Source organism: Triticum dicoccoides, chromosome 7B (assembly GCF_002162155.2).
Source record: "Triticum dicoccoides isolate Atlit2015 ecotype Zavitan chromosome 7B, WEW_v2.0, whole genome shotgun sequence".
In the NCBI taxonomy this organism is placed as follows: domain Eukaryota; kingdom Viridiplantae; phylum Streptophyta; class Magnoliopsida; order Poales; family Poaceae; genus Triticum; species Triticum dicoccoides.
This window is the reverse complement of record NC_041393.1, coordinates 264,215,615-264,241,014: the sequence shown is the minus strand read 5'-3', so window position 1 is coordinate 264,241,014 and position 25,400 is coordinate 264,215,615. Positions and strand designations below refer to the sequence as shown.

Here is a 25,400-nt window from a genome sequence, read left to right as displayed (position 1 = left end):
TTACTTGCCCGAGATTCGATCGTCGGTATACCGATACCTTGTTCAATCTCGTTACCGGCAAGTCACTTTACTCGTTCTGTAACACATCATCCCGTGATCAACTCCTTGGTCACATTGCGCATATGATGATGTCCTACCGAGTGGGCCCAGAGATACCTCTCCGTTTACACGGAGTGACAAATCCCAGTCTCGATCCGCATAAAACAATAGATACTTTCGGAGATACCTGTAGTGCACCTTTATAGTCACCCAGTTACGTTGTGACGTTTGATACACCCAAAGCACTCCTACGGTATCCAGGAGTTACACGCTCTCATGGTCGAAGGAAGAGATACTTGACATTGGCAAAGCTCTAGCAAATGAACTACACAATCTTTTGTGCTAGTCTTAGGATTGGGTCTTGTCCATCACATCATTCTCCTAATGATGTGATCCCGTTATCAACGACATCCAATGTCCATAGCCAGGAAACCATGACTATCTGTTGATCACAACGAGCTAGTCAACTAGAGGCTCACTAGGGACATATTATGGTCTATGTATTCACACGTGTATTACGATTTCCGGATAATACAATTATAGCATGAATAAAAGACAATTATCATGAACAAGGAAATATAATAATAATACTTTTATTATTGCCTCTAGGGCATATTTCCAACATCCATTTCCAAGCGGTGGAGGGTGATCCAACAAGAGTGCAACAAGTTTTGTGCCACCCTTGAGAGTGTCAAGGCCCGCCCCGTGAGCGGCATTGGCGTGCAAGACATGGTATGATAGCAAGCAAGCCGCCCTCTTTTGTGCCATCAAGATCATCCTTTTACGTCTTCATTTTGGATGGAAACATTTCGTAGACATTTCAAGCTTTGGAGACATTCAAGGTTCAACACAATGACAAGTGCTTCAACCTCTCCCATTGCTATCGGGTCATCAAGGACGAAGAGAAGTTCAAGGCACAATATGCCGCGCTCAAGGCACGTGGGGGGAAGGGCGCCGTGAAGAATGTTGGGGAGGGCGAGCCGGCATGGCCACGGGGGAAGACCAACTCCAAGAAGGAGGACAAGCGAGTTGCAGCCACCAACGCCTTGATCGCAAGCGTGGACGGCATGATGAATAAGAAGGACTCAAGAGAGGAGGAGCGCTGGCGTTTCAAGGCGGAGTAAATGGATGCTTTCATGGAGATCCAAAGGAGGAGGCTTGATCTTGACGCCGAGAAGCAAGCAAAGATGTTCGAGCTCGAGACGGAGAAGCAAGTCAAGATGCTAGAGATCGAGGCCGCCAACACCAAGACAAAGGCGAAAGAAGTGGCTCTTGCAAGCATGATGACCGGGGTGAAGATTATGAAGGTGGATCTCAACGCCTTGTCACCAAGGAAGAGGCCGTGGTTCGAGAAGATGCAGGCCGACATGCTCAAGTTCAACAACGAGTGATCAATGGCGTCGAGGGGCCATCTTTTTTGTATGCCGGCATGACCACGGGAACCGCGATGGCGTGGTTGAACTCAAGTCCCACTATTTTTTGTGTGTTGGCATGTGTGCCGGCTGGCTGGCGAGTGCGCCAGCATGAACTGTGGTGCTTTCTGAGGCCGGCATTGTATGCCGGCGCTGGCATGGTGCCGGCATGAGACATGAACACTGACAATGATCGGCCGCGGGCCTTTTGTATTTAAAAGTTGAATGCGGACATAAAATGGGTCGGCGCGTTGGGCGCATTGTCGACCCAAATGCAAAACTGGGCGGATGGCGGGCGTTGGGTCGCCCCATTGAAGTTGCTCTGACATTGTGTTTGCTTCGATCCGTGCAGTTTAAGCATTTGAAACATCATCTTCTTCTTAAGTCAAAAAATGAGGGACGAAGCAAACCCAGTTTCGTAGTAGCTTTTTCCAACTCCCCTCCGACCGTTGCCCACCTTCCCCGTTAACACCCCGCTCTCCTCGCCGCCGGTGACTGCTCCGTCGCCGCAGCGCCCACCTCCACCGCCCGCTGCTCTTCGCCCAACCTGGTAAGCTTCCCGCAATCGCGCCCCGCTGCCGCCCGAACCGCCCCTGCTCCCCACGCTCAGCCTCGGATCCAGATCCACGCCCGCCAGCCCCCCCTGCTCCGTCGCTGCTCGGGACTGCTTCAGCGTCTACTCTAAAAACATAGATCTCACAGCACCAACTCTTTTTTGTGCGTGGCTGCAGCTTCCTGGGATGGAGAATGGGGAGATCGAGGCCGCGGAGGAAGGGCTGCCGGTGCCAGCGCCGCCCAACGGGCGACGCTACCGACCGGTGGGCTCGGACGACAGCGCCGTCATCCAGATGACCTCCATGGAGCCCAGCCCCGGCTCAACCTCTGTCACAAGCCATGACGCCGTAACACCCCAGCCGCCTAGGTGATGCATACTTCGTCTCATATGTGTGGGTTCCGTCAGCATTTTGTTTTTGTCTGATACACAATCAGTAAAAGGGTTTCGGATTTAGTACATGTTCCACTTCTGCGGGAATCACCAGCTAGCGTAGTTGCTGCGAATATCTGTGCATTGTCTTGACAGCGAGTTATTTAGCCAAACGAGGTGTTCAACTAGACATTTTATTCGAATGATAGTCTTCGTGAGCAGTACAGACACATGGGAACTACATACTGGCTGTGGACTGTTTGAGACTACAATTTAAGGCTTTTAATAGCCTTTTGGAGTTGCTTCCTTCATTTAGAGCTCAGTGCATTATGAGCAGGGTTGTGAAATTCACATTAGTTCTGTTTGTTTGTACGCTGCCTTCAATGTGAGGCAGGCCATGACCTCGACTTTTGAAATTTTGTGATCATTTGATATATTGTAATCTACTCGGGTTTGATATATTTGAATGACTGTGCAGTAGGATTTTCCTTTTGGCATATGATATTTTGTGTGTACTCACATATCGATAATCATTGTCGAGCTTCTATTGGTATCTATCCATGGTTTAGAGTTCTGTAGTTAGAATGTTAGTCAATGAGTGCCACACCTGTCACTACTTGAGAGGTTAATGTTTCCCTTTCAATATCAGTTCTTGTTATTCATCTTTGTAGTTTGCTTGGGATATTACTTGACACTACTTTACTTATTTCCATCATGCATATATATTCTTTTGTTGTACCTACTGGCTTCCCTTCTTGATTTTCTATTTTGATTGCATATTCCATGACACATCATCAGGCATAATTTCTGCAGATTTCATTCCATCTGTTTCTTTCAATGGTCATTATAATTAGCAAGATGATTTAGATGACACAAATTGTCAAGTTGCGAATTTATGCACTCAACAGGCTTTCTTTTATGTATATCATAGGAACCTTAAGCCTGGTGGTTCTAATCTAACTATTGATCCAAGCATGCAAGAAGGTTCTGGTGATCATGCTACATCCAGTGGATCTCAAAGGGATTCAAAGCTAGAGCTTTTTGGGTTTGATTCACTTGTAAATATTTTGGGCCTCAAGAGGTACGGTCCATCTTTGTGTTATTTTATTTAGTTTGTCTGAAAACTTGAGATATATCTCCTTCTATTAAGCACACATAGTTTTGACTAATATATTAAGCATGTGCTCTCCAAAGAAATAGCTTGAACTAGTGATTTTACTTTATGACGTAAGTATCTGATTGAATCTGAACAGCATGACAGGAGAAGAGGTCCCAGCTCCTTCGAGTCCTAGGGAGGGAGAGGATGTAGCAATTACCATTGGACGGCCGAAGGTTGTCTCCAGTTCCAAAATTTAGGATGAGTTCCATCTGTTTGATACTTCATCACACTTTTCCTAGTTAAACATGAATAACTAGGAGTTATTATATTTGGATTTAGTTAACAGGAAAGAGTAGTGCTTGGGCTCAATTATTTGCTGATACTGTCACCTATCTCGTTTGACGGTTTGCTACATCTCTAAATATATTTAGTCAACAATAGTTGCTGATTTGTACATTTGCGTTTTCATGCCGGATCTTCAAAGTTTCTTCACTGTTTCATTGATTTTCATCGACCTGTTTGTTTCTGTTTATTAGTCAGAAAAACTGTATTACTTATGCCATTGCTTTCATTTGGTTAGCAGGAAGCTGGACCTAAGTTTGGTACAATGATGGGTGTCTTTGTACCATGCTTGCAGAATATCTTGGGGATCATTTATTATATCCGTTTTACCTGGTAAGTATTGCCATTATGTGCACTTGTTTTTGCTACTGCGTGTCAGCGTTTTGATCTTATTTGTTTTTTTGCAAAATAAATTTGCTATGCTGCCATGCTGGTCACCGTGTTATCATTCTCTGGCAGAGGGCCACCTGTAATATTTCAATTCCTAGTTGTATGAGATTTTCCCATGGTAGAACCAAGTAAAAGTAACTGCAAAGTCTGTAAAGGTATTGTTATCCAGTGTGGGCGCATTTGACTAATCTTGCAGTATTAATGCCTTTCGTACTGGACACTTCTATACCCTTGCTGGAAGTGGTATTTCAGAAAATGTGATGCATGTACACCTTTTTCAGCTAAAAAAACTCTTTTTGGGTTATTCAACACTAGCTAATATTTTTTCCCTTTCTGTAGGATTGTAGGTATGGCAGGCATATGGCAGGCGCTTGTTTTAGTCTCATTCTGTGGTGCTTGTACATTTTTAACTGGCTTATCATTAAGTGCCATTGCAACAAATGGGGCAATGAAGGTATGCTGGACATTTTGCTACTGGTGGTGAGTTCATGTAATAGGGTTGATACCTGATATGCCTTAGTTTTGCTGGTCTATTGTCTTCATTTCGTTTGTTGAACCTGGTGCGTGATATGGTTAAATTCGTTGATCTAGATTTATTGTTGGGAATACAAAATACTTCTAGAACTTTCTTGATGTGTGATGCTGCTACCTTGATAAACTTAAATGTGTACGTTAGCTGATGTGCATTTTGTATGATCCATAGGGTGGTGGACCATATTATCTCATTGGCCGTGCGCTTGGTCCTGAAGTTGGAGTTAGTATTGGATTGTGTTTCTTTCTTGGAAATGCGGTTGCTGGGTCCATGTAAGTATACACCGCAATAGCCAAGCACTAGTTTGCCTTTCAAATTTCATTTATCTTTGTTTGCTTGTGGACCGAGTTATGAGGATATTATTATTTCTGCATCTGCTGCTTGGAAGCTGGCGTCATATTAGTTCTTCAAGTTAGTATGAGATGAGTGGAATGGTTTATAGTAGAATGTGAAGTAGTGAAATTGAAGGGTTTTGTGCTATATTTTGATGTTTGTTGGCCTTGACTGCTACCAATGAATGATTGGTTTGCAGAGGTTCCAAAGTTTTTTTTTTGTAGAGTAATGTACACTTAAACCATTATGCTTGAAAGAAAAATGTCTGGATTGTCAATAATGATAGAACACAGCTGAATTAGTAATATAAACTCTTAGCTCTTTGTCCCATTGGAATTTCAGATGATTCGATTTTTAATTTGTTTTGTTAGTTGACATGTATTCATGCTAACCTACCACTCATTTCAGGTATGTTCTAGGTGCTGTAGAAACCTTTTTGGATGCCATTCCTTCTGCAGGATTGTTTCAAGGTAATTTACAAGTGATACTAGTCAGTAAGTTCTTTTGTATTTGTGATTGCCGAGTCGAAATGTTGAATTATTTACAAGCGACTCTTGTACTTCAAACTTTTGTTAGGGCGTAGAGAATGCCCGCATTTTATTTTATTTGCATTGCTAACTTGGTTTATGTTTTGTGAGAAATCGAGAAAAGGAAGTAGAGCTACACTACACAATACTTACTTTTTTCTTAACTTGTAATGTCAATTTCGATTTCTATCTGACTAACTCAATAGTTTTTTAATAATGCAGAGAGTGTAACAGTGGTGAACAATACATTATTAAACGGTACAGCAACAGCTGGCACGGCGACTATATCGACACCCAGCTTGCATGACCTTCAAGTATATGGTGTTATTGTGACCATACTGCTCTGTTTTATTGTATTCGGTGGTGTCAAAATCATCAACAAGGTTGCACCTGCCTTCTTAATACCAGTACTCTTTTCACTGTTGTGCATATATCTTGGTGTCTTCATTGCACCAAGACACAATGCTCCAAGTAAGTACCATGTGGCCTATATTTTGGATAATCATCATTATGCATTTATGCATTCAATTGTAATGCTGGCTTTCCTACTTAGAGGGGATCACTGGGTTGAGTCTAACCTCACTCAGAGACAACTGGGGTTCAGAATATCAACGTACAAACAATGCAGGAGTTCCTGATCCAAATGGTTCTATATATTGGGATTTCAAGTAAGCTTCTAACATCTCTAGAAACATGAAAATTCTCTAGCATTCCATGTATATCTATGTTGAATCTCAAGAATAATCTAGTCATTTTACACAATTTTCACTTGACCCTATGAACTTGTACAATCACGGCGACAACCTACTCCCATTATATGTTAATAGGGTCCTCACATGCATGTTCATTCTTTAGTCAGAATTGCAATGTGCCCTGAAGTTTACAGAGTAAATTGCACTTTGTACCAGGTTTTGCAAGAGTTTTCACTTTGCACTAGGTCTGCATAATAATGTTGCAATTTGCATCAGGTTTTGTAGAATTTTTTTGATGAAAATTCATGCATGTATATTATGGGGCGAAATATATACTTAGAGATTTCAGTTAAAAATATTATTGTGCCGGACCCAGTGCAATTTCTTTTTTGGTGAAATCTGGTGCAAAGTGAAATAAGTGGCAATCTACCTGGTGCAAAGTGCGATTTAGTCATATAAATGTTTCATTTAAGTTATTAAACTTCCAGGATATTTGATTGGCTGCAAGTTGGTCTAACTGACCAAGTTACTTGATATCAACCGCAACTTCTGTTAACAGGGGTCACATGGTAAACATACATAATTTGTTCCATCCGTAAACACATAACCTGATGGGTGCATTAACATGGACTGTAATACCATTATTGAACCTAGTTCAGGCAAACCCAAGCAGCAAATTTCATATCTATTTGATGGGATTGTCTCTAGCCAGAGAAAGGGCATCAGTATCTCTGCCCATCTTTGATGGAACAATGAAACCAACCCCCTGCCTCCACATCAGAAACCTCCGTTAACTCACAGCTTTTGGTACTACTCCCTCCATTTCTAAATATAAGACCTTTTAGTGATTTCAATACGGGCTAGATATGGATGTATATAGACGTACTTTAGAGTGTAGATTCACTCATTTTGCTCCATATGTAGTCCGCATTGGAATCTCTAAAAAACATTATATTTAGGAACGGAGGAAGTATTTGACCAAGGACGACAAGTTTAGGGACTTTCCAGATTTATAGGGCCTATGTTAAACTACTGTATGAGTTTAGGGACCTGTTGTCTAGCCTTGCGAGATTGAAGGCTGGAGATGAATCAAACTCTATTATTGAATTCACGCAGAAAAAAAACTCTATTATTGAAAACAAAGTTTACGGGCCTGCAAGACTTATTTGTCTGTGCAAATGCAACTTGCTGACACATTTTTGTATACTTTTCAGTGCTTTGGTAGGTCTCTTTTTCCCAGCAGTTACTGGAATTATGGCTGGCTCAAATCGATCTGCTTCACTGAAAGATACACAACGTTCAATACCAATTGGAACATTATCTGCAACTCTCACAACAACTGCTATGTACTTGTTTTCTGTGCTGCTGTTTGGAGCCTTGTCCACAAGAGAAGAGCTTCTAACTGATAGGTACGTGCTTTTCAGTGCTGCAAGTTATCATTGACCCCACTTTAGAATTTAGGTAATGTGTTCTCTAGGGCATGGAATATTTTGTATGCTAGAGTTCTGCATTTCTACTGTCGTCAGAGCGTGGTTATTTGCTCTATCAGTATAGAAAATCTCACTGCCATAGCTGTTCTTCTGGCTGTTATGGGCATCGGGCACATACAGTTATTTTGGGTAGGTCCTGTTTGAGGGCACATACCCCATGCTTTCAGTCAGAACGATTTTTGTTTCTTTTTTTTCCATCTTTAGCTAACAAGAAAGTTCTGTCAACTAATCTACTTTACACGGTCAATATTCATGCTTTATATATAACACACATATTTGTTGAATCTGTTTTTGTCTATTTTCTTTTATCGAACAACTACGTTCTGATAGCATGGCTGTAGGCTGCAGTTCTGTCTTAAGTCCCATCAGCTGCTACGTTACTGAGTTATTGTGTGGTTAGCTCATAAATATCCTTAATACTTGCAGGCTTCTTACTGCTACAGTGGCATGGCCTGCTCCAGTAGTGATTTACATTGGTATTATCCTGTCCACTTTAGGTGCAGCACTGCAGAGTTTGACAGGGGCTCCAAGGTTACTAGCAGCAATAGCAAATGACGACATCCTTCCAGTCCTTAATTACTTTAAGGTTTCTGAAGGAGCCGAACCTCACGCAGCAACTTTATTCACAGCATTAATCTGTATTGGATGTGTGATTATTGGGAACTTGGATCTGATTACACCCACTATCACTATGTTCTTTCTGTTGTGCTATGCTGGTGTGAACTTGTCGTGCTTTCTGCTTGACTTACTTGATGCTCCTAGTTGGCGCCCTCGATGGAAACTTCACCACTGGAGTCTTTCACTTGTTGGTGCATTACTTTGCGTTGGTACGCCATTTGACTCTTCACTGTTTTATTTCGTCATCCATGACATTCATCCTGAGCTGCCTGTAATACTTTTACTGAATGTTATTTTATGTACTTGAAAATGTATACTGACTTAGGCATTATTGTGAATTTTGACTGAAGATTTCTATTCACATGTATGATTTTCAATCCAATTTGCTTACCTCATATTTCTTGTGGTCCACAGCTAGTTAAAATGCACCCTCATGTTGTGTTTATAGTTGTGCTTTCCACTTAATAATCTTTCTCTCAAATTTCAGTCATCATGTTTTTGATCTCTTGGTCTTTCACTGTTATCTCCCTTGCCCTTGCAAGCCTCATCTATTACTATGTGAGCTTAAAAGGGAAGGCTGGAGATTGGGGAGATGGGTTCAAGAGTGCATATTTTCAGTTGGCATTGCGGAGTCTCAGGTCGCTAGGAGGTATTACTTTCTGCATGACAAAGAAATAGTCATTGGTAATCTATGCAAACTCATTATTCTAACACTCACCCCACTGTTCTTCTCACAGCAAACCAAGTTCATCCTAAGAATTGGTACCCCATTCCTCTGATATTATGCCGCCCTTGGGGTAAACTTCCAGAGAATGTCCCTTGTCATCCAAAACTTGCTGATTTTGCCAATTGTATGAAGAAGAAGGGCCGTGGTATGTCAATATTTGTCTCAACAATTGACGGTGATTATCACGAACTGGCTGAGGATGCTAAGACTGCCTGTCATCAGCTGGAGGCCTACATTGAGTACAAACGCTGTGAGGGTGTTGCGGAGATAATTGTAGCACCTTCAATGTCTGAGGGCTTCCGTAGCATTGTTCAGACGATGGGCCTTGGTAATTTGAAGCCGAATATTGTTGTGGTGCGGTACCCTGAGATTTGGCGCCGTGAGAATCTGACAGAGATACCATCAACCTTTGTCAGTATAATAAATGATTGCATCATTGCTAACAAGGCAGTTGTTATTGTGAAGGGTCTTGATGAGTGGCCTAATGAGTTCCAGAGACAGTATGGTACTATTGACCTCTACTGGATTGTGAGAGATGGAGGATTGATGCTTCTTCTGTCTCAGCTCCTGCTCACAAAAGCGACCTTTGAAAGCTGCAAGATCCAAGTCTTCTGCATAGCGGAAGAGGACACTGATGCTGAAGAGCTAAAGACTGATGTCAAGAAGTTCTTGTATGATCTTAGGATGCACGCCGAGGTCATTGTCGTGACTATGAAGTCATGGGAATCTCATGTGGAGAGCAGCAGCAGTGGTGCTCAGCCAGATGATTCCCAAGAGGCTTACACAAGTGCACAACGCAGGATCAGCACATACCTTTCTGAGATGAAGGAAACGGCACAAAGAGAAGGACGGCCGCAAATGGTGGATGGGAAGCAAGTTGTGGTGAACGAGCAAAAGGTCGATAAATTCCTCTATACAATGTTGAAGTTGAACTCGACGATACTCAGGTACTCCAGAATGGCAGCTGTGGTGCTAGTGAGCCTCCCTCCGCCACCGCTGAATCACCCTGCATACTTCTACATGGAGTACATGGATCTGCTTGTAGAGAACGTCCCACGGATGTTGATAGTTAGGGGATACAGAAGAGATGTTGTCACGTTTTTTACTTGATCAAAAATACATACAGTCTGAGCTCCATTCAGTTGTTGTGCCATTGTAGCAGAATGGATACACAGATGTGTGCATATTCCACTGCTGACGTTGGAAGCCCTCACCTTGACGGCTACCTTAGATGGGATGCACTGGGTTTGTTATTGCCATATTATAGGTACGTAAACTATAGTGTCTTCATTCCTTTTCTGGACACAACAGATGAATACTTGGTCATTACAAATTTTGTAGCCCCATTCTCCAAATCAATTGTAGAAACTTCCAAAAAAAATTACCGAAACAGTAGCAATAGTGTCCCTGTTTTTGGCTATTTTCCGTGATCTGTATACGGCTGAGAGACTGCAACCAGTTGTTGGAAGGAGCAATACAAATGCTATAATTAGAGTGATGTTTAACATGACTTGTGTTGATATACTATCAAATCTTACCATGCATTGCACTGCTGTAGCCCTTTGTGCACGGGTGTCACTACTGAGTATTTTGTTGGTGCGAGTTTTCACTACCTTAGAGGAGTATTTTGTTATTACACGTATTTTCTGTGGTACTGCGATATGATCCTAGCATGAATATCTCTTGTTACAGTTGTTACTGGTCTAAATGTCTAGGCTTAGCCATGGTTTAGATGATACGTTCTGCTATTTAATTTGAACTAGAGGCAGCATGACAGTGTTGATATTGCTTATCAGCGTGACTCTCAGTTTCCCAGCCATATGCTTACTGACTAGACGATTATATGCTTTTAAGTTCTACGTTCTGTTCTTTTTTCAACACTTGATCCTGCGGTTATGGATAGCAAGCGTTAAAATAGCCACCCTCACAAATCTTCCTTACTCTACATATTATCTGCAAAATATAGTGGAATATTTGAATGGAAGTTGACTCTCAAGATCGAAACCGGCAATGGATAGAAGCTTGCAAATGCTACTCCCTCCGTCCTAAAATACTTGTCCTAGAAATGGATAAAATGGATGTATCTATAACTAAAATAAATCTAGATATAACCATTTTTAGGACAAGTATTTCCGGACGGAGGGAGTACACTAGAAATACCTTTTGTCCAAACTTGGAAACTATCAAAAAACTACAATGGATTTGTCCAAGGGGTTAATTGCTAGCGCGCCTGTTCTTGTGAGATCTTGGGACGAATGAATTTCTGTAATGGTGGGTGTCCAATAAATTTGTCTATCCAAATCATGTGACAAGTGTGGCAAATATGAGAACTGCTGCACGTACGATACAATTGGTACAATCTTCGTAAGATCGCAGCCATCCATGTAAGTACAACATACTTGGGGCCACAACCATTAATCTGACCATCGTATAACAAGAATCGTGTGATGCGCACGGCACATGTCAGCCGATATATGCACCACGTTTAAGATAGGACCATACATGCCTACTCCCTCTGTCCGTGAATAAGTGTACTTCTACCTTTTATTCAAAGTCAAAAATTTAAAATTTTGACCAACTTTATAGAAAAAAGTACTGGCATATATGATATCAAATTGATATATTATGAAACTACATTTCAAAATGAATCTCGTGACACTAATTTAACACCATAAATGCTACTGTTTTTCCTTATAAAATTGGTCAAAGTTTCAAAACTTTGACTTAAAACAAAAGATAGATGTACACTTATTCGCGGACGGAGGGAGTAGGACTGAAGAGTTGATCGTGGCTGGATTGATTTGTCGTACAAGGATCGGTCCATAATTATCATGTGTGGAGCAGTTTTTTTTCGTATAACAATCGGACCCAAAGCATCATATGTGGTGTTGGAGTAATTCCCGCTGTACCAAGCATTGACAAAAGTGCAATTGACGAGCAAGTGGGGGTTTGTCTCACACTTGGCACAAAAATGTAACAAAGGTATTTTGAACTTCATCGGCCAACTCGAGTACAGCTAAAGTGAGAAACTGATAACCAACCAACAAACAATTAAGGGAGCGCCGTCAGGTTTCAGTACCTGAAAATCTCATCTATGAGTCAGTCACTATTCACAACCACTGGATCTTCATCCAGCGACCCAAAATAGATCACATATTGTTCATCTTCCTTTTTTCTTCCTCCTGCAGCCGCCCCTCCAACCCAGCCCTAGCTGTCTGCATCCAACCCCCACGGCCAACGGGCGCTGCCGTGCGCCGCCTCGCCCTCCCCTCAACCTCCCCCGGCAATCTCGCTAAGCCCCACCCCAATGAACAGCTCCAACTACGACTCTCCCCCCTCCCAACCCGCACTCATGAAGTTTCAAACTCTCTCTCGACAGCTATTGCCGACTCCTGCTTATCCACGGTTTGGCCTTGGCGTGGCTGCCGCTCCTCACGCTGTCTTGGCCTTCGGCCTCGCACATAGCGAAAAGTGAATGACGCCAAAAAAAGAAAAATTCAAGTACTTGATGTGCAGCAAACCTGAACAAATTAATGTCCACTCATATTCATATGAAAAATGAAAACCATGCATTTCTCATATAGACATTTCATGTTCCATATGGGCCCTATTTGTAAACATCTTTGATAGTGTACAACATCAACGGTCAGATATTAATCATACATCCAGAGTACACATATATACTCCTGAGAAGTCGATTTTCATGTGTTTACTTGCCGGGCACAAAGTTGGTGGCGAAGGCTGTTAGACTATGTATAGCTTCTGTACCTATGTACGTATATGGTACATATTGTAACACAACCATTATATATAATGAGATAAGCCACCCCTAGAGGGTTGTGCTGGTTCCCCAAAACTTATTGTCTTACATGGTATCACGCTAGGTTACGATCGCTTCCGCTTCTAAACCCTAATACCCGCACCGCCGCCGCAGCCGCCGCCGCCTTCACCGCCGCCGCCGTGCCACCGATCGCGCCGCCGCCATGTCGAGCGCCGCCACCACCGGTTCCACTGCTGCGGGCTTCCTCCCGGCCTCTCTTGCGGCTCTGCTCAACCTCCCGCTCGATGCCGTCTCTGTTCCGGCTCCGATCGGGACAAGGAGCATCGGCTCCGTCTTCTCCACGCCGCCGGCGCCCTCGCTTGGGCGTGACCTCGTGGTCCACACCGCGGCGCCGCCGTCCGCTGCGGACTCCGCAGGCGTCGTTCCGCCGCTCCTGCCGCAAGCGGATCACATTGCCCCGCTGGCGGGGTTGGCGGCGTCCACCCCGGCCGCGGGCCTTGCGGCGTCCGCACCGGCCGCGAGCTTTGCGGCGCCCGCCCTGGCTGCGGTCCCGCCTCCTCCCGCATCGGCTTCGGTGCCTCCGGCTGCCTCCATGGTGTTTGCACCCCAGGCAGCCTCCTCGATGGGATTGTCTTCGCCGCCGCCGTTTCACTTCGGTCATCTCATCACCATCAAGCTCTCCGCCGACAACTACATCTTCTGGCGTGCGCAGGTTCTCCCGCTCTTGGGGAGTCACTACCTGCTAGGCTACGTCGACGGATCGCTTCCCTGCCCACCCGCGCTGGTAGACAGCGTGCACGGTCCGGTCTACAATCCGGCCCATCGCGTCTGGACGGGGCAGGACCAGGCGAACCTCTCCTCCATCCAGGGGTCGCTCTCGCCGGCAGTTGCCGGCCTTGTTGTCTTCGTGAAGACGTCTCATGAGGCCTGGACCATCCTTGAGCGCACCTTTGCAGCGCAGTCCCAGGCTCGTGTCTCTGCACTCCGTCGTCAGCTTGGAGAGTGTCAGAAGCTTGACTCCACTGCCACTGAGTTCTACAACAAGGTCAAGGGCCTCGCCGACACATTGGCCTCCATTGGACAGCCCCTCACCGACTCCGAGTTCAATTCGTTTATTGTCAATGGTCTTGATGAGGAGTATGATGCCTTAGTCGAGATCATCAACGAGCGGGGCAACTCGACACCCATGCTGGCACATGAGGTTTTCTCTCGGCTCTTTCTCACTGAGCAACGGGTCGAGACTCGCCGCACCAGGGGCACTGGCTCCCTCTCGGCCAACGCCGCCACCAAGGGTGGCCGCTCTTTTTCATCACCCCGGTCTCCCTTGGGGCTGCCACCATCGCCCGCCTCGGCCCCCCCACCTACTGCGACCTTATTGGGGGCTGGCGGTCCACGTGTGTGTCAGCTTTGTGGCCGCGATGGGCACTGGGCCTCCAAGTGTCATAAACGCTTCCAGCGAAGCTTCCTTGGTCTTGGCAATGATGGCAAAGATACACGCAACAATGCCCGTCAGGTCGCCATGGCTGATCGTCCCGCGCCGCAGAAGCAACAGGGACACACTCAGTCCTACTCCATCGATCCACACTGGTACATGGACTCTGGGGCGACAGAGCATCTAACCAGCGAGATGGGGAAGCTTCACACTCGTGAACCCTATCATGGCTCCGACAAGATCCACACCGCCAATGGAGCAGGTATGTACATCTCTCATATTGGTCAAGCATCTCTTCTCACTAGACATGCCAATAGGAGTCTTCAGCTTCGCAATGTTCTTCGAGTTCCATCTGTGACCCGTAATCTTCTTTCAGTTCCTAAACTCACACGTGATAATAATGTGCTTTGTGAATTTCACCCTTTTGATCTTTTTATTAAAGATCGGGGCACGAGGGACATTCTTCTTAGTGGGCGGTTGTGCCAGGGCCTCTACCGTCTGGAGCATCCTGGTGTCGCTCGTGTTTTCAGTGGAGTTCGGGTCTCTCCGTCACAGTGGCATGCTCGTCTTGGTCACCCGGCCACACCTATTGTCCGTCATATTTTGCGTCGTCATGAGCTTCCTAGTTTGTCTAGTCATAAAGATGTAGCAGTGTGTGATGCTTGTCAGCAGGGGAAGAGTCATCAACTTCCTTTTTCGGAGTCCAGTCGTGAGGTGAAACATCCTTTAGAACTTGTGTTTTCAGATGTATGGGGTCCTGCTCAGACTTCTGTCAGTGGTCATAATTACTATATCAGTTCGTTGATGCTTATAGTCGCTTTACCTGGCTTTACCTGGCTTTACCTTATTAAACGCAAATCTGATGTGTTTGATATTTTTGTTCAGTTTTAAAAACATGTTGAACGTCTTCTCAAGCACAAAATTGTTCATGTCCAGTCAGACTGGGGGGGCGAGTATCGCAACCTCAACTCTTTCTTTCAGTCGCTTGGGATAGCTCATCGTTTAGCATGTCCACATACACATCAGCAGAATGGTTCAGTCGAACGTAAGCATCGTCATATTGTTGAAGCTGGTCTTACTCTTTTGGCCCATGCATCTGTTCCGTTTCGGTTTTGGAGTGATGCTTTCACCACTGCATGCTTTCTCATCAACCGTACTCCTACTCGTGTTTTAAACATGAAGACTCCCATTGAGGTTCTCCTTAATGAACAACCTGATTATACCTTTCTCAAGGTATTTGGGTGTGCTTGCTGGCCGCATCTTCGTCCATATAACAAGCGCAAGCTTGAGTTTCGTTCTAAGAAGTGTGTTTTTCTTGGCTATAGCTCTCTTCATAAAGGTTACAAATGTCTTCATGTTCCCACTAATCGTGTCTATATATCTCGGGACGTCGTGTTTGATGAACATGTTTTCCCTTTGCCAACCTTCCTGTGTCCACTGTCGAACCACCATCCCTGCATTCATCCTCTGTTGCTTCTGACCAATTTGATGATGTTGCATACTCTCCTTTGCTGTTACCTAACCATGGTGCAGGAACCGGACGTGGAGCTCGTTTGGAGCTGTTGGAGGATTCACCATCATCATCGTCGTCTTCTGGTGGGCACGTCGATCGCCCTATGTTGCATGGCATCGATTCGCGTGCCCATGCATGGTCACCCGATGAGCCCGTCGCGCCGAGCATCTCCACTGCTCGGTCTGTTTCGCCAGCGGCCGCCGAGTCGCCCGCGGCTCGGCCCGTCACGCCGTCTTCGCCTGCGGCTCGGCCCGTCACGCCGTCTTCGCCCGCGGCTCGGGTCCTCACGTCGCCTTCATCAGCGGATCGGCCCGCGACACCGGCCGCGCCACGGCCCACTATGCCGAGCTCGCCATCGGCCCGGTCTGTGATGCCGGAGTCGCCAGCTGCTTCGTCTGCTCTGCCGGTTTCGTCGGTGGGTCGGCCTTCTTCGCCAACCGAGTCCGAGGCTACCGTGACTGGCTCCTCGTCACCGGCTGACTCGTCAACGTCGCCGTCCTCCAGCCCGTTGCAGGCTGCTCCGTCGACCTCGGTGGTTCCTGTGTCTCGACCACATACACGCAGTCGCAGTGACATTTTCAAACCTAAGGAACGTAAGGATGGTACGGTTGCTTGGTTGGCTGCTTGTTTGGCTGCTGCTGTTGTGGATCCATCTTCTGAGCCTCGCTCATATCAGGCTGCCCTGCGCATTCCACATTGGCGAGAGGCTATGGAGCAGGAGTTTCATGCTCTTCTTCGTAACAAGACATGGACTCTCGTTCCTCCACCACCACGGGTAAATGTTATTGACTCAAAATGGGTATTCAAAGTGAAGAAGCATTCGGATGGATCTATTGAGCGTTACAAAGCGCGACTTGTTGCTCGCGGTTTTCGGCAGCGTCATGGTCTTGACTATGAGGACACCTTCAGTCCTGTCGTCAAGCCTACCACTATTCGGCTTCTTCTCTCCATTGCTGTTTCTCGTGGTTGGTCACTTCGTCAACTTGATGTGCAGAATGCTTTTCTACATGGATTTTTGGAGGAAGAGGTTTATATGAAACAGCCGCCTGGTTTCTCTGATCCTGATCATCCTGACTATATCTGTCGTCTTTCCAAAGCACTATATGGTTTGAAGCAAGCTCCTCGTGCCTGGCATGCCCGCCTTGCCTCTGCCCTTCGTGCTCATGGGTTTGTGCCGTCTACTGCTGACACTTCGTTATTTCTTCTACAGAAGCCAGAAGTCACTATGTATCTTTTGGTATATGTCGATGATATTATCCTTGTCAGCTCTTCTCAGTATGCTGTTGATGCTCTTGTCTGCTCTCTTGGTGCTGATTTTGCGGTCAAAGATCTTGGGAAGCTTCACTACTTTCTTGGAGTTGAGGTCACTTCTCGTGCTACTGGTCTTGTCCTTACGCAGAAGAAGTACTCCTTGGAGTTGTTACAGAGAGCTGGCATGCTAAAGTGCAAACCGACCACCACACCCATGTCGTCTACCGACAAGATAACAGCTGTTGATGGTGAGCTTTTGTCTCCTGCGGATGCCACAGAGTACAGGAGCATTGTTGGTGGACTTCAGTACTTGACGATCACGAGACCAGATATCTCTTATGCTATTAACAGGGTTTGTCAGTATCTTCAGGCTCCTAGAGATACTCATTGGGCTGCTGTTAAACGCATTCTTCGTTATGTTCAGTTCACCCTGACATTTGGTATGCATATTCGGCCGACTTTTCGGCCTTCTCTAATGCAGATTGGGCTGGTAGCCCAGATGACAGGCGATCCACGGGGGGTTATGCAGTATTCTTTGGCTCTAATTTGATCGCCTGGAGTGCTCGGAAACAGGCTACTGTGTCACGTAGCAGTACTGAAGCTGAGTACAAGGCTGTGGCTAATGCTACTGCAGAGATTATTTGGGTGCAGTCTTTGCTTCAGGAGTTGGGTTTGTCTCAACCACAGCCTCCTATTCTTTGGTGTGATAACATCGGTGCTACATACCTTTCTGCAAATCCAGTATTTCATGCCCGAATGAAACACACTGAAGTTGACTATCACTTTGTACGGGAACGTGTATCACAGAAGCAACTCCAGATCAAGTTTATCTCATCTAAGGATCAACTTGCAGACATCTTCACTAAGCCTTTACAGCTGCCACAGTTTGAGGCTTGTAGGCGCAATCTTACCCTTCTCAGTTCTTTAGAAAGTGGCTAAGATTGAGGGAGGGTATTAGACTATGTATAGCTTCTGTACCTATGTACGTATATGGTACATATTGTAACACAACCATTATATATAATGAGATAAGCCACCCCTAGAGGGTTGTGCTGGTTCCCCAAAACTTATTGTCTTACAAAGGCCCACACGTTGTTGTTGACGGGGTCGGCGAGGTGGTCAGCGAGGTTCTCGAGCGGGCCCTTGCCGGTGACGATGGCCTGCACAAAGAATCCAAACATGGAGAACATTGCAAGGCGGCCGTTCTTGATCTCCTTCACCTTGAGCTCAGCAAACGCCTCGGGGTCGTCAGCTAGGCCAAGGGGGTCGAAGCTGCCACCGGGGTAGAGTGGGTCGACGATCTCTCCGAGCGGGCCACCGGCAACGCGGTACCCCTCGACAGCGCCCATGAGCACAACCTAGCAAGCCCAGATGGCAAGGATGCTCTGAGCATGAACCAAGCTAGGGTTGCCGAGGTAGTCGAGGCCACCCTCACTGAAGATTTGGGAGCCAACCTTGAACCAGACGGCCTCGCGGAACTTGACGCCGTTGCGAGCGAGCAGCTCGGGGAAGACGCAGCCGAGCGCGCCGAGCATGGCCCAGCGGCAGTGGATCACCTCGAGCTCGCGGTTCTTGGCGAAGGTCTCCGGGTCAGCGGAGAGCCCCGCGGTGTCCCACCCGTAGTCGCCCGGGAACTCGCCGCTGAGGTAGCTCGGGAGAGGTAGAGCACGCGTTCGGGGCCGTACCACGGGCTGTTGGAGGCGGCGGCCTTGGGCGCGGTCTTGCGCATGGTGATGCGGCTGCCGCCGAGGGCGTAGGAGGCTCCGGCGAGCTTGATCGCGGGGGAGGAGAGCGCCATGGTGGTGGCCGCCATTGCTGCCGGATGGAACAGAGCAAGCTGCTGATGTGCGGCTGCCGCTGCTACTGATGGGTGGCTGAGTGAGGAAGAGAGGAGGAAGGAAAGGAAGTTAAATACCAGGCCGCGCGCGCCAAAGGGAGGGAGGGGGCCACGTCCTTATCCTTGAAATCACGATCTGCGGCGCCCGATTGGCCTGCGGGTTTGAGTAGGGTGGATGGGGTGGCTGTTGTGGCGCGCTCGGGGCCGGACACCTGGACCTGAAACGGCCTTCTCTGCGGCTAGGACGATCGGCGCGCATGTGGCCGAGGAATGTCGTCGAGTTCCATTCATGTCTCCCTTCCCGCCAGGAAGAGCCACATCCAAAAGTAGAATCATTCTTTTTTTTTTCCTGTAACATGCACCCTGGATTGTATAGTACTCCTACGTACTATACGGCTACTAGGAAACTTTACTGCTAGCTAGCTGCGGTGAGATTTTGGCATTACAACACCAAAACTCTTTTTTTCAAAAGAAAAAACACCACGGTAGTAAAACAGAGTTGAGGACACAGTGGCATATATGCTAGCTGAAACAAAGAGAGCGTATAGATACATCATGCATGATGTACTCCCTCCGATCCATATTACTTGTCGCTAGTTTAGTACAAAGTTAGTACAACTTTATACTAAACCAGCGACAAGTAATAAGGATCGGAGGGAGTAGTATTCATTATTACCTCCGATCCATAATAACGGTCGCAATTTTGAACTAAACCCTAGTTTAGTTCAAAACTGCGACACTTATTTTGAATCGGAGGGAGGAGGGAGTAGTAGATGGATGCTCTGCTGCATCATATACATTACAGCTGTACTAGCTAGCTAGGCGTCACATATACAAATATACAAATACAATACGGCTAAGGCAGGCTACTAATCAATTAGCTTTTGGGCTCGAGTTAGCGGCAGGCACAACACAGGGTCCTTCCAGACGCAGGTAGTCGTACATGACCCCCTGGAACGGGCTCTGGTTCCTGGGCTGCTTCAGATAGATGGTGTTCGTCCCCCGGACAAGCCAGGCGCCCCTCACGTCCACGCTGAAGAGAAAGTAGAGGCCACGGATCCCGTGCCTCGCGATCGCGTTGTCGCGCCCGATGAGCCCCGTGGTGAAGTGAGGCACAGCCCGTGCCTCATCGTTGAAACGGACCTGGAAATGCATGCAACAGGACGATGGTGATGATGATGATGATAAGAGAGGACTCAAGCCCAACCAACCAGCATCAGCATCAGCAAAACGAAACGTTGGGGTTGGTTCTCAAGATTCAGAAACCTGCAGTTCAGCGTTGGCTGAAGACGCGAGCGCCACCCGGAACTTGTACGTGCTGTTGGGAGGGACGGCGTCAAGGCTGAACCTTATCTGCCATGTGGTGGGCTGGTACGTATCCCCATCGCTTCTTCTGCAGTTCAGTTCAGCTTAGTGCTATTGTTTTGTGCAAACAACACTTGGTTGAACAACACACACACACAGACAGACAGACAGGCAGGCGTCACCTGGTAACTTGAGCGTAGAACCAGTCAGTGGCGTAGTTGCTTTCGCCGATGGTGTACACCAGATCACGGTCCGGATACAGCTCTGCGTACCTTTCCCAAAGCCCATACTGCCTGAACCTGTATGTAACACCCGGGACAACCGTGTGATTAGAAACAACTTGACGATTAACTGCTGGACGCAAAGGTTTCTTTCACCTGTCAGGATGGTTGATGAACAGTCTGTTGACATAGTTGGGGTTGGGGTCTGGAACGTAGAACTCGGCGGCAGACCTATCGGGTATTCCGATCTCCCACATGGTCGGGCCGTCTCTCGGTGGCTCGAACACGAGGTCACCCAGATAAATGTCGTCCCCTGAACACCATTGCTAACAATCTCTTGTCAGGACACCAATCGTTCAGGTTAGAGGCAGGCTGCAACTAGTACTAAGCCAGACTAACCTGAAGATATTGTTAGTGTGGCGTCGAATCTGTAGTCCCCGATGAAACCCGGAACCCACGCATATAGATTGTAGTTTCCAGTTACAATGTTCTTTATGTAGAAGCTACCATCTGCATCTGCTTGACACCAGAATTGGTATCCCTGTAACTCAGGGAAAAACTCCATTATCCACAATAATACTGACCATATAAGCATGTGGTAATGTTATACTAGCTTGTAAGCATATGGTACGTACCTTGCACTCTCTTTGCCACGATCCAGCCTCTCCTGGTAATGCTAAGCCTATATAGGCTGATGCGGCATAAAGATCCTCATCCTCGATAATATACCTGATCATATATATGGTGAAGCAACCATTAGTAAGTAAGATATGCATATCTATGGTGCTTGAACTAGGTCTAGGGTAATTAAAAAGTAAAGTTACTGTGAAGTGTGAACCCTATCTGGTCGTGCATAACTGGGAGGTGCCACCATTATGTACTACCTGTCTCTTACAAGCAATCTACCAGAGATACAGCCTCTTTGCTCAGTCTTCTGGAAATCCTCTGAAAGTGCAAAATCATAGGGCCAGTTCTGTTTCTCCATCATCACCTGATCTTCCAAGATAAACATTAAAGATGACATCAAGTACCGACCGAGTTACTTATGTACTGTTCATAACAATATAAAGAATATAAGCCAGTCATTCTGCCATAATTGCTGTCATTTCATAAATTATACTCCCTCAGTTCCTAAATATATGTCTTTTTTAGAGATTTCAATATAGACTACATACGGATGTATATAGACGTGTTTTAGAGTGTAGATTCACTAATTTTGCTCCATATGCAGTCCATATTGGAATCTCTAAAAAGACTTATATTTAGGAACGGAGGGAGTACTATCTTATGAGTGCTCTTCTGTTGTGTAAAAATTGAATTGTACCCTAAAGTACTATTTATTTGCTGAACTATAATCACCTGAACTTTTGCATCCTCCCATAGTAGACTTGGGTCAGATCCATCCTGACTGGAGTTAAGGTACATGAACACCGGTCCATGAACCTTTTTCCAGTATTCTCCATTCGTGAACTTGGGCGAAAGGTCATCCCCAGCATAATGAGCACTAAGAAACATCTAGCACCAGATAAAAAGGCCTTTCAGAACTGGTTGCATATTAGTATCCATCTGAGCTCAATTCTAGCTTGTTAGATTCCAGATCATTATAATGACTTTTTTTATGAAGCAGCCACAACATGCTAATTATAAAGAAATAAAATAGTAAAGCAGAGTAAATATTTTCTGTCAAGGTCTGAACTTACTGCGAGCATAGTGGGCCCGACATGAGATGTCAAGTTCTGCTTCAGAGGTCCTCCGGTACGGAACTCGTCGCTGGGCGTGATTTGCCAGAAGCCAATAGGAGGATCAGATGACACCCATCCATGGACACTATTGTATCGGTCTTCACACGAGTATTGGTACTTGTCATCGACCTTGACAAACATATGAGTAATGTAGAGGTTATTCAGAATGAAGTCAAATATTTATCATGGATAATCTTATTGTGACTCTATTAGCTTACCTCCCCTCTGAGTTTAGGATTAATTGGGTCCACAAGGAGGACAGCCTCAGGGTACGCTAATTGCTGGCCGCGGGGAGGCAATCGGTCATCAGGCATCGGCATTATTCTCTGCCTGTTGTCAGCCATTGCCATGTAATGGAACCTGCATTCCACCAACACATAGTTTCAGTGGGAAGAAAAATAAATAAGTGAAGAGCAAAAATTCTAGGAGTATCTTAAAGTGGAGAACCAACTTGTCTTTTCTAAGCTTAAAGGCCACTCTGGTCTCCCCAATGCCAAAATCAGGCCACCCTTCCTTATGTTCATAGATTCCATAGGTGTAGAATCCCGAGGAGGCGCGAAGCACGATGAACCTGTACTTGTACATACAGAGATGCTTGCTCAGCTAAGCATGACTTTCCCCAGCTCCAAATTTATGCTTGTTCATCAGTCAGTCACCTCTTGTCGATGATGAGCGGAACAGCTTTCCCTTCGAGAGAAGGATCCCATGATCTGGTGAAGGAGACCTCAGCCTGGTTTTCATCATGATGTATGATGCGGAACTCTGTGCCTTTGATCCTGCGTGCAAGCGTTCACTTTTAACCTCCTTTTCGAAAGAAAAAAAAACAAGAGAAGAAAATAGAAAAAAAAGAGGGCAAATGAATGAAGTCGAGCTCCTCTTCTTACACATCAAATATTCCAGTTCGCTGTCCTGGTGGATTCCAAACAATGTCCCAGTACCTGACACAAGATGCATCGCTTAGCTCACCTCGCCTCGAAGATACAAGACAAATCGGCAGATATAGCAGTACCACCACACCTATAAGCTGAAGCTCTAACTAAAATAATTGGTCATTCCTAGAGACTATGCATGCTGAGTAAGATTGGTACCCTCGGTTGTCTTCTTTGTTAAGAATCTCCATAAGATTGTCCACACCGTTGTAGCGCACGCCAGTTACAATACCGTCGGGGTTGGACAGCGTCAGCTCAAACATGTCGTTTTTAACTATAACCTGCACATATATATATATATATATATATAGGACAAATTTTTCCTACACCCGGGTGTAGTTACTCCCACTTTTGTTTCATACGTTCTAGGTAGTATCTATCATATCGGAGAGTATGTACGCGTAGTATGTAGTATGTAAGAATGTTTAGGTAGTATATATACTATTTTTTATGTAGTATGTAGTATATTTTGAGCATACTCCTTTTTACGTACAAATATGTACGTATTTCACAAATATTATAAAAACATGGGCTCACATGCAATTTTTTCACATAATTCGCTTTGGAGTATCTTAGATATAGTATATGAGCATACTAAAAGTAATAAAGTAGAGTATATACTACCACATGGTAGTATATGAGAAATGGGTGTAACTACACCCGGTAGTAGGATGCATTTTCCCTATATATATATATATATATATATATATACATACAGTACACAGAAACACATGCATCCACATGCATGTTGCCAACCTCACACTCCAAATAAACAGCTTAAGCAGCAAAGCAAACGGCAGAAGATGAGCGCTTACGTATCTGCTGGTGACCTTGAGCTTAACACCGTCCATGGCTTCCCCTTCCCGTGGAGGGCCCAAACAACAGCGCACCAGGCTCCTGCAGCTGCTCCGGAGAGACGAGAAAGCAGCATTACGTTTATATAGAAACTGACTGAGTGGAGCGAAGATGAAGCACAGCAAGCAAAGATTAATGGCAGTGCACCCGTGGCCATGCATGCAGTGGAAGAAGCAGAAGTAGTACCTAAGTTTCGCCATGGGGTGAGAGGACGACGGATCCCCTCCACTGATCGATCCTTGTGCGTGCCTGGAGAATAATGTGGTGTGGTGTGTGGTGGCGATGTTTAGATGGATGGGCGGCCAATTATCCCTTGGTTTGGAAAGCAAGCATGCATGTGTGCGTGGAGTTGAAGCCAAGGAGGAGGTGCGGCAATGGCGTGGTCCGCCCTGCCTCTCTTCAACGGGTTGTTGGCCGGTAACAGTTGGCGGCTCTCTCAAGTGCGGCCGGCAGCCGAGGAGACGATGGAATATGTAGTACTACATGTCCACCAGCGGCCTGCAGCAACAGAGACATGTAAGTATGTCCTTGTCAAAAAGATGCCCGCTAATCGATCATCGCGCAGCTCCTTCAACTAATATAATTTTTCTTGCGAGACAACTCCTTGAATTATTGTATATTAGCATTTCAAAGCACGTAACGTGCCTAACCTAACCACAAGACATATCTCACACTATCACAGAAAATGAAGTCGTTACAGTGGCCGGACGGTGAAGCGCGTACTGATAGATGTGGACCGCCATGGCTACCACGTCACGCTCAAACTGGAGATGGATCACGCACCGCCCAAGTCACAGCTAGCGGCCGTGAGAATAGTAGTAACAATGATTCAAGGAGGGTTTTTCTTTCCTGAAACAACAGGAAGAAGAAGGCCATGGACCGACGCATGCATACAGCGTTGACAAGTTGAGGATGGAGCACGGGCACTGCAAGCAGTAGCAGAGAAACAGTGATCATGTCATGTGATCCGATTCCAAGCCCATGCTACATACATAGACTTTCCTTGAGCTGCTCCCGCTCACGGTCACGGGGTGCAAAGAGACCGACCTGGGCGGCTGGGCTGGCCAATCCATGCCAAAAGCCTTGTGGCTTTGGAACTTGAGTAGGAACTAGTAGTAGATACAAGAGGCAGGGACAAGGAGGAGCAAGAATCTCCCAGGAAGCTACAAGCGTCCTACATGGATAGATAGATCACAGGAGAATAGTGTAGTGCTACCTTGGACATGGAGATTGTTGTAGAGGACTTGCTTTGTTTTTTGTTCAACACTTCAACCTCGAAGAGAACGCAATCCAGGCTGCTCTAAAGATTGAAGGACAAAATACTCGTCGGAGCTGAAATGTTTCAGGGCTTGAGCGACAGAGTAGCTCGGTTTCTATTGTAACGATCTTATATTGTGGAACGAAAGGA

At 45.9% G+C, this 25,400-nt stretch overlaps 2 protein-coding genes and 1 pseudogene across 5 annotated transcripts; 1 reads left to right on the top strand and 2 right to left on the bottom strand.

The window, feature by feature from the left end:
- Window positions 1-1,847: 1,847 nt before the first annotated feature.
- On the top strand, window positions 1,848-10,670 carry LOC119336838 (cation-chloride cotransporter 1-like). Of its 4 annotated transcripts, none has more exons than XM_037608920.1 (14): window positions 1,848-2,001; window positions 2,183-2,373; window positions 3,308-3,457; window positions 3,630-3,708; window positions 4,059-4,150; window positions 4,547-4,661; window positions 4,911-5,011; window positions 5,481-5,542; window positions 5,822-6,070; window positions 6,153-6,267; window positions 7,506-7,700; window positions 8,208-8,608; window positions 8,887-9,048; window positions 9,137-10,670. In XM_037608920.1, the coding sequence occupies exons 2-14, from the start codon at window positions 2,192-2,194 to the stop codon at window positions 10,234-10,236; spliced, it is 3,003 nt and encodes a 1,000-aa protein (XP_037464817.1). In that variant the 5' UTR covers window positions 1,848-2,001; window positions 2,183-2,191; the 3' UTR covers window positions 10,237-10,670. The 4 variants fall into 4 exon arrangements, with proteins under 4 accessions (XP_037464817.1, XP_037464816.1, XP_037464819.1 ...); XM_037608919.1 differs by having other exon boundaries at window positions 4,056-4,150; XM_037608922.1 differs by lacking the exons at window positions 1,848-2,001; window positions 2,183-2,373 and having other exon boundaries at window positions 3,397-3,457; window positions 4,547-4,687.
- A 1,978-nt stretch (window positions 10,671-12,648) lies between these two features.
- On the bottom strand, window positions 12,649-18,994 carry LOC119339413 (annotated as a pseudogene).
- Window positions 18,995-19,439: 445 nt separating this feature from the next.
- Window positions 19,440-25,319, bottom strand: LOC119335575 (probable rhamnogalacturonate lyase B). Its single transcript, XM_037607687.1, has 17 exons — window positions 25,209-25,319; window positions 24,179-24,490; window positions 23,953-24,040; window positions 23,297-23,418; window positions 23,093-23,146; window positions 22,865-22,984; window positions 22,660-22,779; window positions 22,427-22,568; window positions 22,167-22,337; window positions 21,826-21,981; window positions 21,351-21,457; window positions 21,102-21,195; window positions 20,866-21,007; window positions 20,623-20,779; window positions 20,428-20,544; window positions 20,207-20,333; window positions 19,440-20,083 (listed from the first exon to the last, which is right to left on the bottom strand). The coding sequence occupies exons 2-17, from the start codon at window positions 24,190-24,192 to the stop codon at window positions 19,814-19,816; spliced, it is 2,001 nt and encodes a 666-aa protein (XP_037463584.1). The 5' UTR covers window positions 24,193-24,490; window positions 25,209-25,319; the 3' UTR covers window positions 19,440-19,813.
- Window positions 25,320-25,400: the final 81 nt, after the last annotated feature.